The 23,212-nt window shown below is 40.5% G+C and overlaps 1 protein-coding gene across 1 annotated transcript in view; it reads left to right on the top strand.

Moving 5' to 3' along the window:
- Positions 1 to 23,212, top strand: part of stt3b (STT3 oligosaccharyltransferase complex catalytic subunit B) — a 44,906-nt gene that overhangs the window by 6,488 nt on the left and 15,206 nt on the right. The window contains exons 2-5 of the mRNA XM_042331780.1: positions 11,323 to 11,431; positions 19,014 to 19,301; positions 20,957 to 21,022; positions 21,525 to 21,624. Of these exons, the coding sequence (XP_042187714.1) occupies positions 11,323 to 11,431; positions 19,014 to 19,301; positions 20,957 to 21,022; positions 21,525 to 21,624 (563 nt within the window). The remainder of the gene's footprint in view (positions 1 to 11,322; positions 11,432 to 19,013; positions 19,302 to 20,956; positions 21,023 to 21,524; positions 21,625 to 23,212) is intronic.

Genomic DNA, 23,212 nt, shown 5'->3' with positions numbered 1-23,212 from the left:
CAATAAGATACCCTGTGCAATCTTCACAATTTTGAAGGTAGATTTTCATCAAAAGATAGGTTGCAACACTCAAGGTTAGGATGTCTGCTATTGGGAAGTATTATAATAATCCTTGCATTTGATATAGCATTTTTCATGTTTTCGAGATGTCTCAAAGCGCTTCACAGAATATATTGTAAAGTGAATTGACTGTATATACTTGTGGAGAAATGCAGCAGCCAATTGCACACTGCGGTGTCCCACAAACAGTCGTGGATTGAGTGATCAAATTATTATTTTTTACTTGAAGGATTTTTGTCAGGCGTGTGGAGTAAGGAAACTTGCCTGGGGTTTCGCCCTGCCGGGAATTGAAACCAGGTCCCCTGCTTGCGAGCCGAGTGCTGTAACCACTGAGCTACAGCCCACTCCGCCCTCTGAGCTACAGAACTCTGCTGCACTCAGAACTTAATATTGAGTATGTTAAGTTATGGCTCACAAACATGCAATTTTAAATTCATGATCCGCTGCTTTCTCTGGATGTATGCACAGTAACGAACAACTGCTGAACCTCTGCATTTCCAACTGGGAATTACCATTCAGTTCTGTTCTGGCTTACGTCTGGAGGATGGTGCAAATGTATTCACACACTTCGATTAGTAGCATCATTCACTACTAATTGCTGATTGCTTGAGAGAATTTGAGCAAGAGCTCAACAACAAATTGTATTTATATAGCGTCTCAGAGCGCGGGCACTTTGTCAATTAACCCCATCATCGCCCAACTCCACTGGTTTCCCATCACACAGCAGAGTACAGTTCAAGATTCTGGTCCTCACCCTCAAAGCCCTCCTATGGTCTTGCTCCCCCCTACCTCTGACCTCCTAACCCCCTACCATCCTGCTCACTCCCTACACTTAGCGGGCTCCGACCCACTTCACGTCCCCCACCTCGCTCAGGCCACTATTGGCAGGCAGGCCTTCTGCCACTGCCCCCACCCTCTGGAAGTCCATCCCGCAGTCCCTCCCCCTCACCCCCTCCCTTGCCTCCCATCCAAGAAACTCCTCTTCGACTGTACTTTCGATCTCCCTGCTTCCGACCCCCTACCCTCCATACTCCCCGACCCTGATCCCCAGCTCGGGTCCGAAGCTCTGTTTGTCCAGCACCTTGGGACGTCCTCCCGACGTGAAAGGCACTATACAAATGTAATTTTGTTGTTGTTGTTTATGAATATAATGCTGCTGGGCTCGATTCCCTTTCTAAACTTTTTTGATTTATGTCATAAATTTATTCATTGAAATATTCAGAATTACATAGGTAAAGAAAAAGTTGATTAAATTCAAATTGATTTTGATGTAGTGCAGATGCAACAATGGGAATTGATGACCGAGAGACTGTTTTGAATGGTGCACAATTTAGCCTTGATTTACTGAATAGATAATTTCTTCGGCAACCTTAATTTTAATCATTTTGGTTGCAAGGAAGAAAACAATGAATTTATACTTAGAAATGCTGTGAATTTGTACTAATTACATCAAGCTTCTTGGACAATCATTTGGCATATTTTTTATAATAAAAGGTTTAATTATCAAATAAATTTTATATTATATGCTTACATATTTGACTCATTAACTAAAAATTACATAACTATCGCATCTTTTTTGCCAAATAAAATTATTGCTACCTGTCCAGAATGAACTGTTTGCGGTGGCTTTCAATTTGTCAGAGGTTAGGTTTGGCTACTGCCCTCTACATCATGTGATTTATGAGGGCTCCATTCTCCTGCACATCTTCCTTGTGCAAAAATAATGTTTCTAGATTAGATCCACTGTTTTAATAATGTTTGGTGATTAGCCAACTTGAGCTATGTTTTTAACAGGACTGAATTGTTTTTCTACTTACCATTGATCCATCCAAACTTTCCGACTATCAACCATCTTCAACCTCCCCTTCCTATCCAAACTCCTTTAACGCCATTTAGTTTTCCTCCCCTCTGTCACTACACTTCCTGCTCAGTCCAGATACTGCTCTGCCCACAGCACCAAGCGACCTCATCAAAGTCACCAAGGATATATTTGCTCTTCTCGACCGGGCTCCGTCTGCCTCTTATTTTCCTTTACCTCTCTGTCACTTTTGATACCGTTGACCACTTCATCCTCCTTGATTGGTTCTCTTCCCTTATCTCTTAAGACTGCACCCTCTTGGTTTCAACCCTGCCTGATCCAAAGCCTCCAGTTTATCTTCTCTTATCAGTTTCTCCTACTCTCGCAGTCACGTGCGGAGTACTTCGAAGCTCTCCTTTTCCTTAGCTACATGCTCCCTCTTGGTAATGTCATCTGTAGACATAGGGCCAATGCCTACATGTATGTGGATGATGTCCAAGATCATTTTCCACTTCAACTTTCCACTGATCCATCCACTTAGCAGTTAGACATCAAGACCTGGATGATCCACAACTCCCTACAACTCAATATGGATAAAATGGAAACCATCTTTCTTGGCTTCTACCAACGTTTTCTCTCTTCCTGCTCTGACCTCCTCAATCTCCCTGGTGTTTTTCTTAAACTTATTGAACCAGTGTGCAGCCTTGAGGCTGGTTCAATCCTCAGCTCTCGTTTTTTCCCTTGCATCTAGTCCCTGGCCAAGACCGCTTTCCTTTACTTCCATCTCGTGGACCACCTCTGCCACCAAATTCAGCCCGAATCTTTATTCAAGCCATGTTACCTCCCACTACAGCCTATCCTAGTCCTCATCAAGCTTCACTGGCTTCAACGTGGGCATTGGTGGCCAAGCGTTTAGATTCAACCCCCTAATTTCCGGAACACCCTCCCTCTACCTGTTCATCCAGCTTCTGTCTTTAAAAACCCACCTCAAAACCTACCACTTTGGCCACACATGTGAAACACTCGGACGTTACCCTTCGTGTTGGGAGGTTGTCTCAACTGGAGAACTAGTAAATCTTGTCTCAGAAAGACTTGGGAATTAGAATAGCAGCCAAACATTTTTGATACAAGAGATTCATTTTTATGGGATGTTATTCGCACAAAAGATAGTAGCTCTGGAATGACAGAGCTCAGATACTGGCTTTCTTTTTATTAAAAAAAAGTTATTTTGTTGTCAGATGTGCCAGTCTAAAGCAACGCTTGAGTATTGAGTTTTAAGTACTGCTGTGGGTTAATGCTCCATTAGACGAGGAAGCTGTACATAATGTTTTCAATAATCTGCCACTGGCAATGCTTCTAATTGAACTAACCAATGCACAATTAATGTGAAGGCTGAATGCACAGGTGTTGTATGTGTGTTAATACTGTTTGGAGCAGGTCCAATCATTGTCTGTGGTCGGCAATGGGTCTGTTTCAAATTTGGATACTATGGGAAAGTGGCTTAGTAAATTGGGCAACTTCCTCTTCTAACCCATCCCCTCCATTCACACACTTGCCACACAGAACAAAATCTTGCCGAGCAAGTAATGTCAATTCTTGACATAATCAACTGTGGCCAGTTCTCTAGTGCGAGTGGTCTTCCTGATGTTACATACAATTCTTAAATTCTCTGTGCCCAGCTGGATTAGGTCTTTTTGGCATCAGGGGCCTGCGGAAGAAAATGCTAAGCTTACTGTAATAAGTCCCAATTGAACATGAGTTTGAAAAGGAAGCATAAAGGAACTACAGGACGTTTTTATGCAAATGCGTGTTAGGAATGTGAAACAAACACTCATACAACAGGGAAGCTTTCAAAAATTATAAAGGATTTCAAAAAAGAATGAGGCAAGTTGTTTTTAGATAACCAATGTGTCAAAGGACATGTAGGAAGTTGGATGGGTACACTATATAGGCCAATTGTCTACTGCTAGAAACTACAATATTGTCTTGATTAGATCTTTTCAGGGACAACATAATTTTACAGATTGTAGTTTAGTAACAGCTCTTGTGCCAACACAGATATGTCAAAATTAGTAAAGTAGATGATCCATTTGTACCATAGTTGGGTGTGCAGTAACGTGGAAAAGCACAATAGATTTGGGAGCATTGTACAGCTTTCATTTTTCAATAAAGTCACTGTTAGTATTATTTGCTATACAATTCAGTTTTTTAAAACAAATGTTTTTATTCATATTCAAACTATGCAAAGATGTGTCCTAATTTCCTACAGGTGAATTCTTTATATGCTTCAAGATCTGTGAATGTGTCAGTTCTGTATTCAAGACATTCCTTTATTTGGGGTTTTAAAGTCATTTGCAAGTTTTACTAGTTTGTGAATTATATCTCTAGGTTTCAGAGGTCAGAAAATCTAGCAAATTGATTTCTAGATTGTAGTAATTATATTAGTTTATTAAGCACTCTGAGACGGTACCCTGTGTGGAGGGCGTTACGTAAGTGCAAGTTGTTGTTATAGTTTGAATATGCTTAAAATATTTAAATATACATTTTCCTTTGTTGTGAAGATTTTTACTTTGTGTATAAAATGGAGCCTGCAGAGTTCCTCTTCAGACTACGCAATGTCTTTATAAACAAGGCATTGCATTTACCAACTTCCACTCAGTATCTACCACCTGTTCTGTGTGGTTTTGAGCCTTTACTGTGATGACTGTGATAAGGAACCACTCGATGATTTTGACTTGGATGCCTTCAACTACTCTTACTTAACATAACATGCAGGAGTAGGCCATTCGGCCCTTCGAGCCTGCCCCGCCATTCAATCATGGCTGATCTTCTATCTAACTCCAGCATCACACCCCAACCCCACCCACTTCCCTCTTTAGATACTTTGGCTATGGTAATATGATAATCTTTGTAGAAATTCAGATACATGATTGCTCAACACCCATCAAGATGCCTCAAGATCCATGAAATATTGAGATTGTGCAAAATGTTTTTGTCCGATTCATTATTTTCACTTTTTTTTATTGCAAATCATTGTATGAAATGTGATAAGCAAAGGGAGTTTCGCCTGGTCCCTGACCAACAATTCCCCAGATAAAATTGGGTGTTCACCTCATTGTCTCTCCCCTCAGGCCACCGAGACCCTCATCCATGCTATTACGTCCAGGCTTGACTGCTCGCAGAACTTTCCAGCTTTTCCTTCTACAAACTGCAGATTATTCAGAACTCTACAGCTCGTGATCTCTCTCGCAATAAACTCTGTGGGCCGATCACTCCCATCCCCCAGGGGATTGAGTTCAAAATCCTAGTCCTCACTTTTAAAGCCCTCCAAGGTCTTGCTCCTTCCCACCTCTGTAACCTATTAAAACATGGCAGTCTACTCCCATGTCCCCGCCCTGCCTGTTCTACCATTGGAGGTCGGATCTTCAGCTTTTCCACCCCCACCCTCTGGAACTCCATCCCAGAGCCCCTCTGCCTTGCCCCGTCCCTTGCTTCCTTTAATGCTCGTCACAAGAGCTTCCACTTTGACCGTACCTTCGGTCATCCACCTCCACCTCCCTTGTCCTCCATCCCTCTTGACTCCAACCCACAGGTCGGGTGCAAACCCTTCACTTGGGATGTTCTCTCGACTTGAATGACTTAAATGCAGTTTGATGTTGTACATGGCTGATGTGGGACATTGCTGACGGCTAATTTATTGTTGCATTTGCCTACAAGTTCGCAGTCACAACATTTTGCAATAAATCTTGTGAAATGCTTTGTGACAGTGTGATAAAGTGCTATACCAAGCTCAGAGATAGTTATTTATTATAAGTCCTTTGGCGGGACAATTTGGACAAGACCTGCCCAATAATGGGAGACGGTGTAGTTTGGGATCTGAACTGATGGGAAGTGACAAAATGGAGCACTTTTCCAAATCAGACATTCGGCCACAAATTTTGCTGTTGCTGCAGTGCCATTTTTAATGAGCGAAATTTTATGCATATCAATCCTTTTATTTAACTTTATATTCTATTTTTATATTCTAACATGTGTTTTAGCTTGTTTAACTTCGGCAGTACCCCCAACGCACTCGCCGGGGTCCCCAAACCTTGGCTCTTGCCAAACTACGCCTAATACGCTCTGCAGTTAGGTAAGCAGGAAGCATCCCTCCAGGGAGAGAGTGTGCATCCCATTACTCGAATTTCCATGTCCAACTGGCACTCATGTAACTCTGTCCATTTTGAATATTCTTACGCACGGTGATGGTTTCCGCGTGTGTCTGACGCTGAATGACGAAAGATTGTGTGTGTGTGTGTGTATATGTTTGTGTGAATTTCTATAAATATGTGTATAAGAATACATGTTGGTAAACTTAATTTCATGCAGCTGGTACAAATTGGTTTGGTAGTCGGCATAACTGTTTTTGTCTGATTTCTGTACCATGTGTTTGCGTTAAGAATTGTGGTGTATCATGTAAGAACATTGACTTGCATTGTTTCAAATGCTTTTATGCTGCAACATTCAGGATTTATAAATATTGGAGTCCAGTTAAAAAGCTAGTGATACCAGTAAATCTTTATCTTAAAATGATACCACCAGCAAAGCAGCATTTTGCTATGCAATGGTTTGTCATATTATGAAAAAGAGATCTATTTCTGTCCTCAAATCAAACTTGAAAGATGTTAATGTTAATGATGAGAAGGATTCCAAAGCTTGTTTGGTATTGCAGCAGCATATTTTCTGCCTTACTAAGGAAATGGATGGTTCGACAAAGCATCCCAGCAAATGTGCATCCTGTGGGTTTTTTAAAAAAAATGTAGCTTCAGTAAATCTAGGTGCGAAAGCTTATCCCAGATGTATCTTTCCTTTGATCTGGTATTTGCTTAAAATTCAGCTGTGCATGTTAATTTGTCTTCTTCACACTGGCGGGGTTATTAGCTTGATTCTCTGACAATTATCTCAATATTTATTGTTTATATGGAGTAAATAACCTTCTTAAAGAAAATCTGGACAAAACCATGTGTTTTAAGCAAAAATCAGTCAAAATAAAATGAAAAGAAAGAATGATCGTCGCTTTTAAAAAATGGTACATCTTCACTGTTCCCTCTGAAAGAGTGGATAGGAACTTGTTCTTAGGCGGCTGATACTGCTGTGATCATCTGCCAGGAAATACCCAAGGACATATTGGAACTAGAGCCAACTTCTCATCATTTCTCCCCCTTTCTCTTTCTCCCACTTTCTCTCTGTGGAAATGGCTGACTTTCATTTGGCACATGTCTCACGGCAGCAGTGTTGAAATCAGAAAACTAGCAAATGGGAAATTGTGTGAGAGTCCACATCAAATCTATGGCACAGGACATTACTGAATCAATATGTTACCTTACCACTTTGTCATTATAAGGCTTTTAAATGTGGCTCAGCTTTGTGAGAGAAAATGTAGTGAATAATCTGCTTAAATAAAATCTGGACAAAACCATGTCTTTGATGTTTTAAAAGATTTTAGTGAGATTTGCTTTTCAATATTCAAAGCATATTCTATGACAAACTTGCAGAAAAATGTGAGTGATTTTTAAAAGTACCCAAATGTGACATTAACTCTTATAGCGAAATTTTGAAATCTAGATTGTTTATTAAAGTGTCATCATGGGTTGCATGATCACAGTAGTTTGCATTTTAAGCAAATTAAGTATAGCCTTGTGAAATGCAGAATGCACTGTGCCACTAATTTACATGGTTTTAAGTTTAAGGAAAATCTGAGATTAAAATACTACAAATAATGTAATCTAACATTTACCACTAGGATTTTATGGATAGAGCTCAAATGTGGAATTGCTAAAATATTAACATTGACTTCGGCTGAATGTTTGTGTCAGAGATGTTTGTGTTAGAGTTTATTGAGAATTCATCCATACAGACTACAGTGGAATTTTTCATAATCTTTTACTGATTTTCAGTATGGGAATATCATACTAAAATGAGAGCACATTTAGTGGTTCACAGCAACAGGTTATGAAGAATAATGAATATCCCACTGCATTTTTTTATGGAGGAGTTTAATGTAATTAAACCTCAACAAGACCGAGGCCCTCCCATCAGCGCCTCCACACCTCAGACAACATCACCATCCAAGGATTCACACTACACCTTACTAAGCCAGTCCAGAAACTTGTCATCTTCTTTGACCCTCAACTACCCCACATCTGTGCCATACCCTGCTCTACGTTCCCCCACCTCCGCAACATCACCCGGCTCCACCACCGTCTCACACCGCAGGCTGCCAAGACCCTCATACACGCATTCATAACACCCAGGCTCAACTACGCTAACTCCCTGCTTGTCAGCCTCTCCAGCTCCTCCCTCCATAAGCTTCAGATCATCCAGAACTCTGCAGCCTGTGTCCTCTCCCGCAACAGATTCAGTGATCCTATCACCCCCATCCTCACCCAACTCCACTGGCTTCCCATCACAGAGAGGATACAGTTCAAGATCCTGGTCCTCACCTTCAAAGCCCTCCATGGCCTTGCTCCCGCCTACCTCTGCAGCCTCCTGACCCCCTATCAACCTGCCCCCTCCTTCCGCTCAGCGGTCTCTGGCCTGCTTCGCGTCCCCCACCTCGCCCGCCCCACCTTTAGCGGGTGGGCCTTCTGCCACTCTGCCCCCACCCTCTGGAACTCCATTCTGCAATCCATCTGCCTCACACCCTCCCTTGCCTCCTTGAAGACCTCCTCTTCAAGCGTGCCTTCGGCGACCCTCCTTCCCCGCCCGATGCTGACTCCCAGCTTGGATCTGAAACGCTGATTGTCCAGTGCCTTGGGACATCCTTCTGACGTGATAGGCACTGTATACAAATGTAATTTTGCTGTAATTGCTGGCAATATTTTTGGACTCGTTGCCCTTTTTGAAACCACAAATTTATCACAAGAACATTTTAGCACCCTTTTCTAATGCTTTGAAAAATATACGTATTTTAAAAAGCTCATTCTATGTACAGCATTAGCAGAAGGTTACATCCAGAGAGGATTATTTTATTATCTTATTTAATGTTCCCTTCAGCCAAAGTAAATAAATGCAGTACAGGTGTATTTTTTTAACCAGTTTGCATGACTGAGCACAATGTAGAATCTGAATTGCTTTGACATTGTGGTCTTTTCTGCCAGCTGTCTCAGAAAGATACATTGAATTAAACTATTGGTAGTAAATGAACAGTTGTGTTGCGTTACTGGTACAGAATATGTATGTTGAGGATTGAGAATGCAGATACTGGATTGCATTGAGTTTCTCCTAATTCGTATATGCAAGATGGCTCCAGTTCATGACGTGCTGCACACCTTCAGGTCGCTCAATATTATCTTGTGGATACCTTTTATTTTGAAAAGACAAGCCTGCATTAATCACATTTTCACTGGAAATTCAAGTCAAGTGTAGGTACTGAAAATCAACGTATTTTGTGTTCCTGATAAATAAGGATGTTCGTGCAGTAGGATTAACAATTGTGCCGTCATGACAGCAGGTTCATTATGCACACAGTTTCCTGAGATTTCATCAGGAGTGACTAAAGTGTGTTATTTGAGTGTTTTATTAAAATATAAACTATTGCAATAATTTGAAATGGATTTTTTTTTAAAATGTGTAATTTAAAAAAAAATCTATTGGGAAGGCAAGAGCCCTGTTGTATTTCAATTGATAACCTGACAGATTAGACTTGTTGTAGCTTGAATGATTCAAAGTAATATGCTGTGGTTGTTAATACTAGTTAATATTCTAATCGCTGATACACATCCTTAGAAACTATTTGACTTCTTGATTTTTTAAAAAAAAGATTACCAGAAAATGCAGCAAAACGTTTAACCTTTCCGTTTTAAAAATAATGGCACTGCATTATTGTAGATGTATACCACATCCAGTTCTGTTTGTAAACAGTAAATAGACACTCCCCCATTCAGCTTTGCAAATTTTGCATTTATGTTCCATGTTGAACTGGGTTAAATTTAAATTTCTTATGCAAATGTGAATTGTAATTCTTTAACACCTATATTTTACTTTTAATATTTAGACATAAATATTTAGCCTCGCTCCCTCCCTTGCTTTCTTCAAGGCACTTCTCAAGACCCTCCATTTCGATCCCGCCTTCGGCCACCCTCCCTCTTCCCAACGCACCCCCACCCTCAGGTCCCAATCTCTGACTGTCCAGTGCCTTGGGACATTCTAACAGAGCGAAAGGCGCTATACAAATGTAATTTTGCATTGTATTAAGCATGGAAATATAAACTGGAGCTGTACAGTGGTTGTGGAAGTGTTAGTGTGAATTCAAATAGCTGACTTTGGGTGCAAAATTGCATACAGCATCAGTTGGTGGTAGACTACCTGCTGTCTTAGCTCTTCTCATCTGCAAGCGAGGAGATAGACATCATGGAAACATCAACCGCTAAGCAGGCACCACCCTCACTGTAGTAGTTGCTATCGGCTTGGAATTGATCAAAGGTTCGGTCATTACTGATTCACATCCTTAAGTGGAGTTTGGATATGACTACCCATGCACTTGTCAGCAAGAGCTGGCTTTCATTAATCAAGTCATCAATCATTGTCTACCTTTAGCACCTTCTTAGGCATTGTTTTTGGAACCATATTGTTACCCACAAAGTCTTTCTGAGCTCATGGTGGGGTTCATATTGATTTCCAAATGCTTCATCCAGTATTTAATTTGTTTTGGGAAGGTGGAAGCACACTGGACCTTTTGCTCTGGATGAGTTATCTGCAGCTAATGGAACAATTTATACTCTAAATATATATACCATAAATCAAGAAATATTCAATCAATAAAAACTGAAACACACTACTGAATGAACATGGACTTACCTAAACCTGTGCAAATGTTCGGAGTGGGAGGCTGGGGGTTGCTTGACGGTTCCCATACCACAGGTTGGGCACAACTGCCCTGGAGAATCTAGACATCTTTGCTCAACAGTTTGTGTATCTCTGTTGATATGGTACTTTGAATAACTTGCCGAATTTTCCGAAGTATTATTGCTAAAATCTAAATGTTGATACATTTTATGTGCATATTACATTGTACTATTGCATCTACTTGGATTGTCTGTTCAAAGAAGTAAGGTGTGAAACATTTAAAGTGGAGCAAAGCACCTGACTCAAGCCAACCATGAATGAGTGAGCTGTCTCACAATGTTCTCTTTGCTCTCCTCCCCATTGTAGAATATTGAGGATTGAAACAACAGTATTTAATTGAACCTTTACTTATGCTATTTTAAGTAAATATGAGGTTTAATTGCTATAGTTCCCTTGTTTTTATCAATGCAATAATTGATAAAATATTGATTTATTTGGGTGAAAGCAGTAAAGAAAAATACAAAGATTAGATCCGGTGGTAATTATGTAAGCAGTTCGAAGCCTTGGTTCACGTTGATGTATTTGTCCTAAGTTTGATTTATGATCTATTTAACATAATTTTCTTTCTTGTTTTGCAGGTTTAACTATCGTTCAACACATTATCTCACAACTCATGGATTCTATGATTTTCTAAACTGGTTTGATGAAAGAGCATGGTATCCTTTGGGAAGAATTGTTGGAGGAACGGTAAGCACAGAACATGATATGAAAATCTAGTCATTCCATTTATAAAATTCATATTTGTGCAGGGTTTTATCTGATTTATTTGCTAAGCAAAACAAAAGCAAAGTCCAAAATGTAAAGCAGGGGTGGCTAACCTTTGTAGTCGGCCAACAAAATAAAGTTGTTTGACAGTCCCGCGGGCCACTTCTAATATGCAGGCCACAGGTCACTGTTGATGGAAAGGAAGCTTTATCTGCTCAGCCTCTTTCTAAAGGAGTTGCACTGAATATCAGCTGACTTCAGGGAAGGGAGAAGATACCCTTGTGCCTGTTGCTGTTTTATTGTACTTGTGGAAACAATCCCATCAATACCAACAGTTCAACCACTGGGAGTGGTGTCAGCACACCTGGTGTACTTGCTCAATTTGATTTTTTTTACTTGATTGTCGGCCTAAGAAGCCCTGTCACAGACTGACCCAACGCTTAACCCAGGATTTGTTCCATGCCAGACTGCCAGACATAATAATAATAATAATAATAATAATGATCCTTGCATTTGATATAGCACTTATCACATCTTCTAGACGTCTCAAAGCGCTTCGCAGAATATGCTGTAAACTGAATTGACCATATATTTGTGGGCGAAACGCGGCAGCCAATTGCGCACAGCAGTGTCCCACAAACAGTCGTGGATTGAAAATGACCAATTTATTATTGTTTTGTTTTTTGGAGGGATTATTATTAGGCTCTGTGTGGAGTAAGGAAACTTTCCCAAGGTTTCGCCCTGTGCCTGGAATTGAACCCAGGTGTCTCACTTGTAAGGCGAGTGCTCTAACCACTGAGCTGCAGGACTCCATATAGGCCATAACAAACATTTTAAGTGTTAATTTTGACACAGCAGAAATGTCTCTATTTGGGTTACGCAGCCAGAAGTTTGAAAAGAAAAAAAAATTGAATAAGTATAGGAACAGGAGTAGGCCAGCGTGTTGCACATATGTCAAAATCTAATTTCTTAGTGCATTCTCCATATTCGTTAATATCTCGCCTCCTTAATATCTATCTTTCTAGTTCTCTTTTAATGATAATAATAATCCTTGCATTTGATATAGCGCTTTTCACGTCTTCTGGACGTCTCAAGGTGCTTCGCAGATTATACTGTAAAGTGAATTGACTGTACATTTGTAGGCGAAACGCGGCAGCCAATTGCGCACAACAGTGTCCCACAAACAGTCATGGATTGAGTGACCAAATTATAATTGTTTTTTTTAAGGATTATTATCCCCGGAAAAACGATCCACTAATCGACTAACAACTGGGTTCCTATTTATTGCTAGGTAAACAGGAGTGTGGAGTAAGAAAACTTACCCGACATTTTGCCCTGCCGGGAATAGAAGCCAGGTCTCTCGCTTGCGAGGCGAGTGCTCTAACTACTGAGCTACAGGACTCCACAGGTTTTTTTTAAACCATCCAAATCGATTCTGAACCTATGATCTTCTGGGGCATCCTACTTTCTCAAGGCCCAGTGTCTAAAGAAATGTTATTATGATACAAATTTGAGATAAATCCCATCTAAATGTTAGATTGTCATCCTCGGGTACAGTGTTAGTGTTTAATAGTGTTAAATATTTATTGCTTTGCTTGTTAAATTAAGGCAAACATTTTTAAAAAAAAAAATTGGGTCAGCCGGGTCTCTGACACGTGCGGAAACCTATCATACTTAAGACTATCCAAACCATGCATCCCACGTACACATGGAAATCCCAGAGAGAGAATGTTGGAATGGAATACGCACTCTCTCCCTGGAGGGACACATCCTATATACCTAATTCCGGAAAGTATTAGATGCAGGTTGGCAACAGCCAAGGCTTGGGGACCCCAGAGTGAGGGTTGGGGTACTGCTGGAGTCTAACCAACTAAAACCGCATAGCTTGCCATTGATATCACTGTCTGACAAGCTTTCCCGCTGCTTGTCCATCGAGCACTACCCTACCCGTTAGGGCCTTGGCTTGTATGGTTAACAGGAGCTGAGTGGAATGATTCCCTGGCCTCAGTGACTGATCTGCCCTTCCATCCTGCCACTGATCCAGGCTGGCTGTCCGACATCAGCCGTGCCCTGGAATACTGTGGACCCGCCTGGCTCAGGAACGGGACTACCGAGACCACCGCAGAGAGCTGGTTCGATTCCGACATTCCATTGCCAGGCATGTCACCTTGGAGCCAGTTCCAAGATGACATGCCTGGTAAGTTTTTCAAAGAAAAGAAATTCAGACACCAATTCGGCTTTCAATCCTTGACTGTAATACTTTTTGTATTGGTTGTAAAACAAGAGGCTAATCTGAAATGTTGCAATAAAAAGAGATAAAGACAAATTAATTCCTTAGTTTAAAAAATTGCATATCTTGTAATTGAAAGCACCATCTGGCGAGCTTTCTTGCTTGTCCAGCTATGGCATCCTTCTTTATCAGGACTTTGGCTTTCAGAGGCGTAACAGGAGCTGAGTAGAAAGAATCCCAGCCTCCAGTGCCTAGTGTACCTCTCCACATTCTGTAAATCGGTCAGCTGGATGTCATCAATAGTTCACTGGATTACTGCAGACCCGCCTGGTTCAGGAACCAGACTACCGAGACTGCCACAGAGGATTGACTCCACTCTGACATTCCATTTCCAAGTATGTCATCGTGCGGCCAGTTCAGCTCCAAGGAGCCCCCTTTTAATTCTTGCATTTGATATAGCAACTTTCACTTCAGGAGAACATATCAATGCACTTCAAGTTACTGTAATGTAGAGTGACTGTATATTTTGTGAACAAACGCTGACAACCCCCTCCTCCAGCCTGCCCAGATCAATTCTTTAAATGTATTCTCTCTACATGTAAAACGTGATAAGGGATTATTACCCCTGGAAAAGTAATCCCCCAATTGACTAACAACCAGGTTCTCTCCAGTTCCACATTGTCTTCAATTCATGAATCCATAACTTCATAAGCTTTTGTGGTGGAACTATTTATAAATGTCTAAAATGACCTTTGTTTAATTTGGACATTTTATCACATTTCTACCAAACATAATATTGGGATCAACAATTTTTCAAAAGAATAATTGGGTAACTCAATCCCCAGCTGTTTGTGGGACACTGCCGTGCACAACTGTTTGCCGCATTTCGCCCACAAAATATACAGTCAATTTACTTTACAATATAAATTGTGAAGCGCTTTAAAACATCTCAAAGACGTGATAAGGTGCTATATCAAATACAAATATTATCGTTATTAAAACATTTCAGTTGAGCATCAAACTTTCTGTCCCAGCATATCCCAAGCAATTGCCATCCCATAAGTGCTTCCAATAACCATTTTCATTGCTAAGGCTACAAATTCACAAAAAGAACTGGTGATAACATCGCATTTTCCACCTACTGAACAATAGCCACAGAGAGAGAAGTGACCGTCAGGATGCCTAAGTTTGCTAGCAGTATTTGATTAAAGAATTGCGTGGGAGTGGAGCAATATTGCCAAAACTGCTTATAGCAAACTCACTGCTGCCTTCCAGAATAAAATGTGGAGCAACTTGACCTGTGGGGATATGTGCAATGTCAAAATTGCTTTTTAAATTTAGTTGGACTATTATGAGTGAGAAGAAAAAAGGCCTCCCGGTACTTGGTATTTGAAAGGGCGAACATTTAGCAGATTGAGTCAAAATATCACTTAGCCATGTTGAGATGTTTTATAGATGCTGAAAATACTATTAAAATGAAATATGAATCTAATTGTATAGTGCCAAATGTAACCATATTGTAGTTCAGAAAATGTTTCCTGTGTTCATTGGAGTCCTATAGCTTAATGGTTAGAGCACTCGCCTCACAAGCGAGAGGAGGGCAGGGCGAAACAGGAGGAGCAAGGCAGTGGAGGGTTTTGAAGGTGAGGACCAGGATCTTGAACTGTATCCTTTGCGTGATGGAGTTGGGCGAGGATGGGGTGATAGGGTCGCGGAACCTGGTGCAGGAGAGGACACGGGCTGCAGAGTTCTGGATAATCTGCAGTCTGTGGAGGGAGGGGTTGGGGAGGCCGACAAGCTGGGAGTTTGCGTAGTCGAGCCTGGATGTGATGAGGGTCTCGGTGGCCTGCAGTGTGAGATAGTGGAAGAACCGGGCAATGTTGTGGAGGTGGGGAAAGGTGGAGAAGGTCATGGCATGGATGTGGGAATGAAGAACAGTTGAGGGTCGAACAGCACGCTGAGATTCTATGTTGGCTCCGGTAGGTGCAGAGTGCATCCATGAAGGGTGATGCTGTCACTGACGGGAGCCAGGCATGAGGGCCTCGGTCTTGTTGACATTCAACTGGAGAAAGTTAGCTCTTATCCAGGACTTGATGTCCGACAGGCAGTCTGTGAGGGCAGGAGTGGTCCTGGAGTTGAGGTTGATCATGTCTACGAATGATGTCACCAAGAGGGAGCACGTAGATGTTGAAAAGTAGAGGACCAAGGGCTGAGGAACTCAACACATGATGGTGTAGGGTCTGGAGGAGAAGCCGTTAGTGGAGACAAGGTGGAGACAGTATGAGAGGTAGGATTTGAACCGGGGAGGGCAGCTCCGTGAAGGTTGAGCTGAGAAGAGAGGTGGTGTAGGAGGATAGACTGATTGATAGTGTCGAAGGCGGCAGAGAACCTGGTCGCAGAGGGACAGAATGTCGTCAGTGACTTTGACCAGGGCTGTTTCCGTTATGTGGGCAGCACAGAAACCCAATTGGAATAAGTAGGAACCCGGTTGTGAGTCAGTTGTCAGATAGCTTTTCTGGGGGTAATAATCGGTTCAAAAAAATATTAATCATTTGGTCACCCAATTCATGACTGTCTGTGGTCAGAATGTACGTGTGATTTTTGTACACGTGGTTAACAGGAGCTGGTCTTAGCTGCTCCAGCTCGGGCGGTCTGAGCTGGACAAATGTTTTCTCCTTGGAAAGAAGAGCCTGGCAGACAGTGATCTCAGCAGCAATCTACGCAGTTTAAGTGGTTAAATTTCGGCCGGACCCTAGAGCACATTGTGATCCCCAAGCCTTGGTTCTTGCCTCTGATGCTGTCTGGAATTTGGTTAGTAGATTGTGTCCTTCAAAGGAATGAGTGGAGACACTCCCATTTCAGATGCAGGAAAATGTCGATGTTGAGTTGTCATGAATATGTAAAAATCTTAGCCGGGTCTAGATGCCCATGGGCATGGGGATAGATTGCCACACGTGTCACCTGACTGGTAGCAAATTATTTTCATTACAGGCCTGCTCTTTTGAATTTAAAATGAAATATTCTTTACAGTGTTTTTTTTAAAAATCCTTTGTGTATCCAGTTCTATTATTAGAGATCTCTAATCAATAGTCCAAAAGACCTCTCTATGTTTTGTGCTGGTGGTATGGGGATGAAAACTAAAGTTGTTTTTGTTCAGTTTGTAAAATCATTTTGCATTTTACAAGCTGAACATTTTACCTACAACTGAATGCTACAGGCACCAGAGGGTAACATTAACTAGCCTGCCAGTTCAGTGAATGGATTGATGCCACTTAATGTACCATCGGTCTGATGCACTATTGAATGGATTTAAGTCCTAATTCATGCTCATTGCACAGTGCTCCTGACAAGACAAGAATCTTCCAAAGCCTGTGCATTATTTTGCAGGATACAGGAGCTTTCACTGCAGACCAGCGACTCCCATCAGGAGTTGTCCTTGTGCCCTTCCCCTACTGACAATCTGGCTCATAGTACTTTGAAAGTACTTTGGCTCTGAGTCAGAAGGTTATAGGTTTCAGCCCCACGTCCCAGTGTGCTGACCAATAATCTTGGTAATACAATTGGTCGTTTGTTTCTTGGCAGTTTGTGGGACATTGCTGTGTGCAAATGGGCTGCCGTGTTCGCCTACAAATATAAATTACAAATTTATAATGGTGGCTGTGGAGTCCTGTAGCTCAGTGGTTAGAGTACTTGCTTTGCAACAACAACAAGATTACATTTGTATAGCGCCTTTCATGTTGGGAGGACGTCCCAAGGCGTTGGACAGTGTACAGCATTTCAGACCCGAGCTGGGGTCGGGGGAGAAGGGAGAGGAGGGGAAGAAGGGTGACCAATGGTATGGTCGAAGAGGAGGGTTTTGAGGCAGGACTTGAAGGAGGCTAAGGAGAGGGCAAGGCGGAGTGATTGGGGAATGGAGTTACAGAGGTTGGGGGCAGAATGGCTGAAGGCTCTCCTACCAATGGTGAGGCGGGTGGAAGCAAGCAAGAGATCTTGCAAGCAAGAGACCTGGGTTCGATTCCCAGTAGGGTGAAACCTTGGGCAAGTTTCCTTACTCCACACACCTGATAATAATCCCTCAAGGAAATAAAACAATAATAAATTGGTCACTTCAATCATATCTGTTTGTGGGACACTGCTGTGCGCAATTGGCTGCCGCATTTCGCCCACAAAACAGTCAATTCACTTTACAGTCTATTCTGTGAAGAGCTTTGAGACGTTTAGAAGACGTGAAAAGCGCTATATCAAATGCAACAATTATTATTATTTCACCAAATGCTGCCTTTTCCCATTAAAAAAAAACTACATTCATCAACACAAAACCAAGTAGGCCATGTCTTTAGAGTAAATTGTGTGAAGTGCTTTGAGAGGTCCACTCAACATAACAGATGCTATGCCAACATGAAAGGCGCTATGCAAGAATTATTATTAATTTCTCACTTGTACTTGACACAAAAGAATCTCAAATTCACCTATAGATTTAAAGTGTTTTGTTGAAGTCTTTCCTCTTTGGTAGAGAGATCGATAAATTTAGATGTTGCCTTAAATTTAGAGCTAAACTGGTCAGAAGTGGTATTAAATTTTTTTTATGAGAATATGGAATACGATGCTTCCAGAATACTACAGATGCAGATACAGAATCCGATGTTCAAAAGGGAGGTAGATCATTAAGGGATATGAAAAAGGTAAGCAAACAGGATTAAAAATGGCACACCTATGATGGATGCAGAGCCTATTCCTGTTTTGTGTTGATAAATGTAGTTTCTATCATAGGAAATGGCAGCATTTTTTTAAATGAGAGCCAGTATTATTAATTTGTAATGGAACTACTTTTAAGTAGGTTCTATGTTTTCATATTTGAAAATTACACTAAATTTGCAGTTTGACTGCCTAATCCTCTGAGCAAAATCTGTTCAGAATAAATTTGTACAACCATTTTTCAAAATGTTTCAAATGACCCAGTTATACTAAGTAAGCTGTTTTAAAAAAAAATACCATTTGGATTGGAAATTGGATAAATTAAAGTGAAAGCTTGAATCTTCTAATGCCAAGTGTCTTCAGGCACTAAAAAACTACGAAAGAATTCCTGTTTTTGTGACTCTTAATATATTTACCTTCGATAAAGTTTTGCCCATAAAATATGCAATCAATTCACTTTACAGTATATTCTGTGAAGCGCTTTGAGACGTCTCGATGACATGATAAAGCGCTATATCAAGTGCAAAGATTATTATTGTATTTAGGTTAAAATAACCAGATAAACATATATGCTGAAGGCTCTGCTAATATTGATTTGTCTTTTTATGTACTAAGTATTTTTTTTATTTTCCATTGCAGGTGTATCCTGGTTTGATGGTCACAGCCGGCTGCATACACTGGATCTTGAATACGCTTCACATAACGGTTCACATCCGAGATGTTTGTGTGTTCCTAGCTCCAGTGTTCAGTGGGCTCACGTCAATATCAACCTTCTTGCTCACCAGAGAGCTATGGAACCAGGGGGCAGGATTGCTTGCTGCCTGCTTTATTGCCATCGTACCAGGCTACATATCGCGATCAGTAGCAGGCTCATTTGATAATGAAGGCATAGCTATTTTTGCATTACAGTTTACATATTACCTATGGGTAAGAAATCCTTTCAATTTTTATATGAATATATTTTTAGAATCGGTGAAGTATTCCTTAGAATTTCAGTTGGACCCATTCAGGTGACTCCAGCTATGTCAGGTTTTGAGTTTAAATGTGTTTTTCATTTAATACTGAATTATTACGAAGCACTTGTTATTTGAAAGTTGCAGCTACTAAATCCTGGACTGCTTCCCATCCCTGCAGATACCCCAGTACCTCATCTATAATTGTTAAAACAACACCATCTCCAATTGTTAAAATACAAAGCCTTCAGAGAACATGTAGCTCAAATCTGGCCTCATAGTTCATTGTTCATAAATATTGCTGAATCACACCAAAACTTACCTCATTCTCCTCAACTACTCACATGCTTCATCTGCCCTATTCACCGTACCATTTGCGGGCAGGCTATCAGCTATTCTGCTTGAGTTCTTTGGAACTCCATCCTTCGCCTCGTCAAGGACCGTTTCAAAATATACCTCTTTGAGCGCAGTTTTGATCAATTTACTCCTCACACGCCCCCCACCCCTCCTACTGGGCCCATCTTCAGCTCAGGTGTCCAGCCAGCATTGTGGAGCACCTTGAGACATTTTCCTAACACGAAAGGCACTATATAAACATAAATTAAATTGTATAAATAGTCACTACACTTTACAATGCAACCTATGGCTTTTAGAAGTTTTGACTGTGATAAAACACTATGTAGGGATTGGACATCTTCCTTGTATCATAATGAGCAGATGACACAACACTTCAGTTCTAGCTTAACCAGGACATGGATCCAAATTCAAATAAGTTGCCAATGTAGTCCAGCGTCTTGTTTGCCTCATCTATTGCTCCCTCACCTGTTTCGATGTGATGAACAATAAGTCAACTAATTGTTGACTTATTTGCCCTTAATTAGTTAGGTCTTTTTCAATTTTCCCCTTGAAAGGCTCTGTCCCATCCATTGAGAGCATATGCATTATATTTTTACTTCTTATATGCAACACCTTTCATTTAACTGTTCAACTTAATTTGCCAGTGATTAGCCAAGGTTCATACATTTCTCACTTTTTTAAAAAAAATCTTGGCTGCTTCCTGATTCCACATTTCGCCCACCTTGGTGTTATCCGCAAATTGAATTATGTTGCATTAAATTTTTGAATCTAGGTCATACAATGGATTGTGCAATCGATTTGCATTTTTGTAGGCATACTGTGGAAAGTGCATATTAAGATTTTAAGAACTGCAAAACCTAAATGTTTTAAAATAGAAATATTTTACTTTAGAGCAGAAGCTTCGTAGGAAAATATAATGTAAATAATTAACGTGTTCCTTATTCATAAAATAATTGCAAAGTAAGCGAAATTCTATGGTGATCATCCCTTCAAAACAAAAATATTTTTTAAAAAAAATAATAATTTAGTCACTCGATCCATGACTATTTGTGGGACACTGCTGTGACCAATGTGCTGTCGCGTTTCATCCACAAAATATACAGTCAATTAACTTTATGGTAAATTCTGTGAAGCGCTTGGAGATGTCTCGAAGACATGAGAAGACGCTATATCAAATGCAAGGATTATTATTTTCTTGTAGCTTTAATGTATTGAAAGGCTGAATCATGCTACTGATTTCATACTGCTTATCCAAATTGCATTTATTTTCAGGTCAAATCGGTGAAAACTGGGTCTGTTTTTTGGACGATATGTTGCTGCTTGTCCTACTTTTACATGGTAAGGTAGATTACTTTAAGATTCTGTAGCATTGTATAGATACCAAAAATAAAGTCACGAATAACTTTTTCCCATCGCTTAGATAGATGAAACCTCATTCGTATTCAGTATGCATCATGCTTTACCGACTTTCAAAACCTTGTTTTTAGAAAAAAAGGGGTTGATTTGTACTGGGATATGATTCCGTGGGTGCCAATAATCCTCTGGAATCTTACCTAAGTTCTCACTCTGACTGTTTTCCCTCCTTTCCTCTATTTTCTGTGGGACTGGGTCCAATTATTTTGCCACAAGTCCTGCTCCAACTAAATTCCAAAAACTCAGCATGGATTTGGAATTGAACCTGCAGCCTTCTGTTCTGTATTACGTTAGTGCTTCACTGAAAGATGCCTCTATCCACTTGACAATGGACTTGGATTTTTGAGCAAATAATATATTAATGTTTCCCTTTAATAGGCTATTTGGGAACATTTGGATTGATTTGTGTTTTGTACGTTAATTGCAGGTATCAGCTTGGGGTGGTTATGTGTTCATCATCAACCTTATCCCACTGCACGTCTTTGTATTGCTACTGATGCAGAGATTCAGTAGGAGGGTCTATATAGGTTAGTGAACTCAGTTTATTGTTTCTCTCAATAATTTTGCATACATTTACATGGCATATCCTGTTCACATTTGTTTACACACAAGGCATATACAACGTAATCCTATTATACTTGCTTCTTGAGAACCACAATTTGTTTTAACAAAATTGCAGTATGTACCCCATTAACTGCGTTTGCGCAGCTGGCTTGCTCGCAGTTCTCTTCGTTCAGTGTTTGTGCTAAATATCTGACTTCTGTGTAATTTGGTCATCACTGATGTTGCTTCCTATTCACTGCTTTTGCACAAAACATTAAATGCTGATGGCGACCAGGTGGCTTAAAAGTTAACCATTTTAGCTCTCCACACTATAAAGGGCTGACTTTCCATGTCACCAGGCTCACGCTAACTTAACTTTCTGGTTTGCAGAATGATCTTGGAGTGTAACTTGAGCAGATTGTCCCTTCCTTAAATCGAAGAATTCAAAAAGAGAATAGAGTTTCTCCCAGTGTCCTGGCCAACAAATCCCCAAATACAATTGGTCACTCACTCCATGGTTGTTTGTGGGACATTGTTGTGCGCCATTGTGCTGCTGCATTTCGCCCACAAGATACAGTCAATCAACTTGACAGTATATTCCTTGAAGTGCTTTGAGACGTCTTGACGACGTGATAAGGCAGTATATAAAATGGAAGTATTATTATTAAATACTTTACACATGTTGAGTACTTTGCTTAATGTAGATTTTTGGATTGGAAAGAATAAAGCAAGTGGACGCTGTTTCTGGTGTGAATTTTCTACAGAGTGAACACTTAAGTCTCTTTATTAACTATATAAGCATTGTGATGAAAAACAACTGTCAAACGTTGTATTGCACATTATTTACATCCCTCTGCAATCTAATTATTACTGTGTGTGTAACTAACTCGCATTGTGTTCCATACAAGAGTGAGAGGGGAAAAGTGTGAGATCCCTTGATACAGTATTCCCAGGGTAGAAGGAGAGGAAATGGATGTCAAGAATATTGCCCCCTCACACCATCTTTAACCCTTAAAAAGTGGATACCATCCAGATATCTTTACTCAAACACTCTATAGTTAATGGTTTCGACCCCTAACCATGGGAGAAGAATCCAAGAGTTTCCCAGGCCAGTTGAATCTTACAAAATACGGGTTCTGTGCAAGAGCTTGAATTCAGTTATTGAGCTTGAAGATGTACAGCACATCTCTTTTCCATGTCTTTTTTAATGTAATCAAAGTTGCCTATGTGCTTAAGTAAACATGTTAATTTTCAAGTGACTTTCCTCGAGGCCCTTTCCTCTATCACCTTGGGATGTCCTCCCGATGTGAAAGGCGCTGTATAAATGTAAATTTGTATTGTATTTCTGATCAAAATGTATGTTTTGTGAAAGTAAGGTAAACTGGTGATAAATTCTATGTTTTATTAAAAGGAATAATCTAATCTGGCATGATCTGTCGGTGGCTTTTGTCTCTGTCCTATGGATTCTGTCTGCTATTAAATGACAAATTTGATATTTGTTTTGAAATTACTTTATATTTGTAGCTTAATGAAATTAAAAAGAAAATAGTTGCAGCATAGCTTAACACATGT

Source organism: Callorhinchus milii, unplaced genomic scaffold (assembly GCF_018977255.1).
Source record: "Callorhinchus milii isolate IMCB2004 unplaced genomic scaffold, IMCB_Cmil_1.0 Scaffold2, whole genome shotgun sequence".
NCBI classification, from domain to species: Eukaryota; Metazoa; Chordata; class Chondrichthyes; order Chimaeriformes; family Callorhinchidae; genus Callorhinchus; species Callorhinchus milii.
The sequence above is the reverse complement of the archived record's forward strand: the minus strand, read 5'-3'. Positions and strand labels throughout refer to the sequence as shown.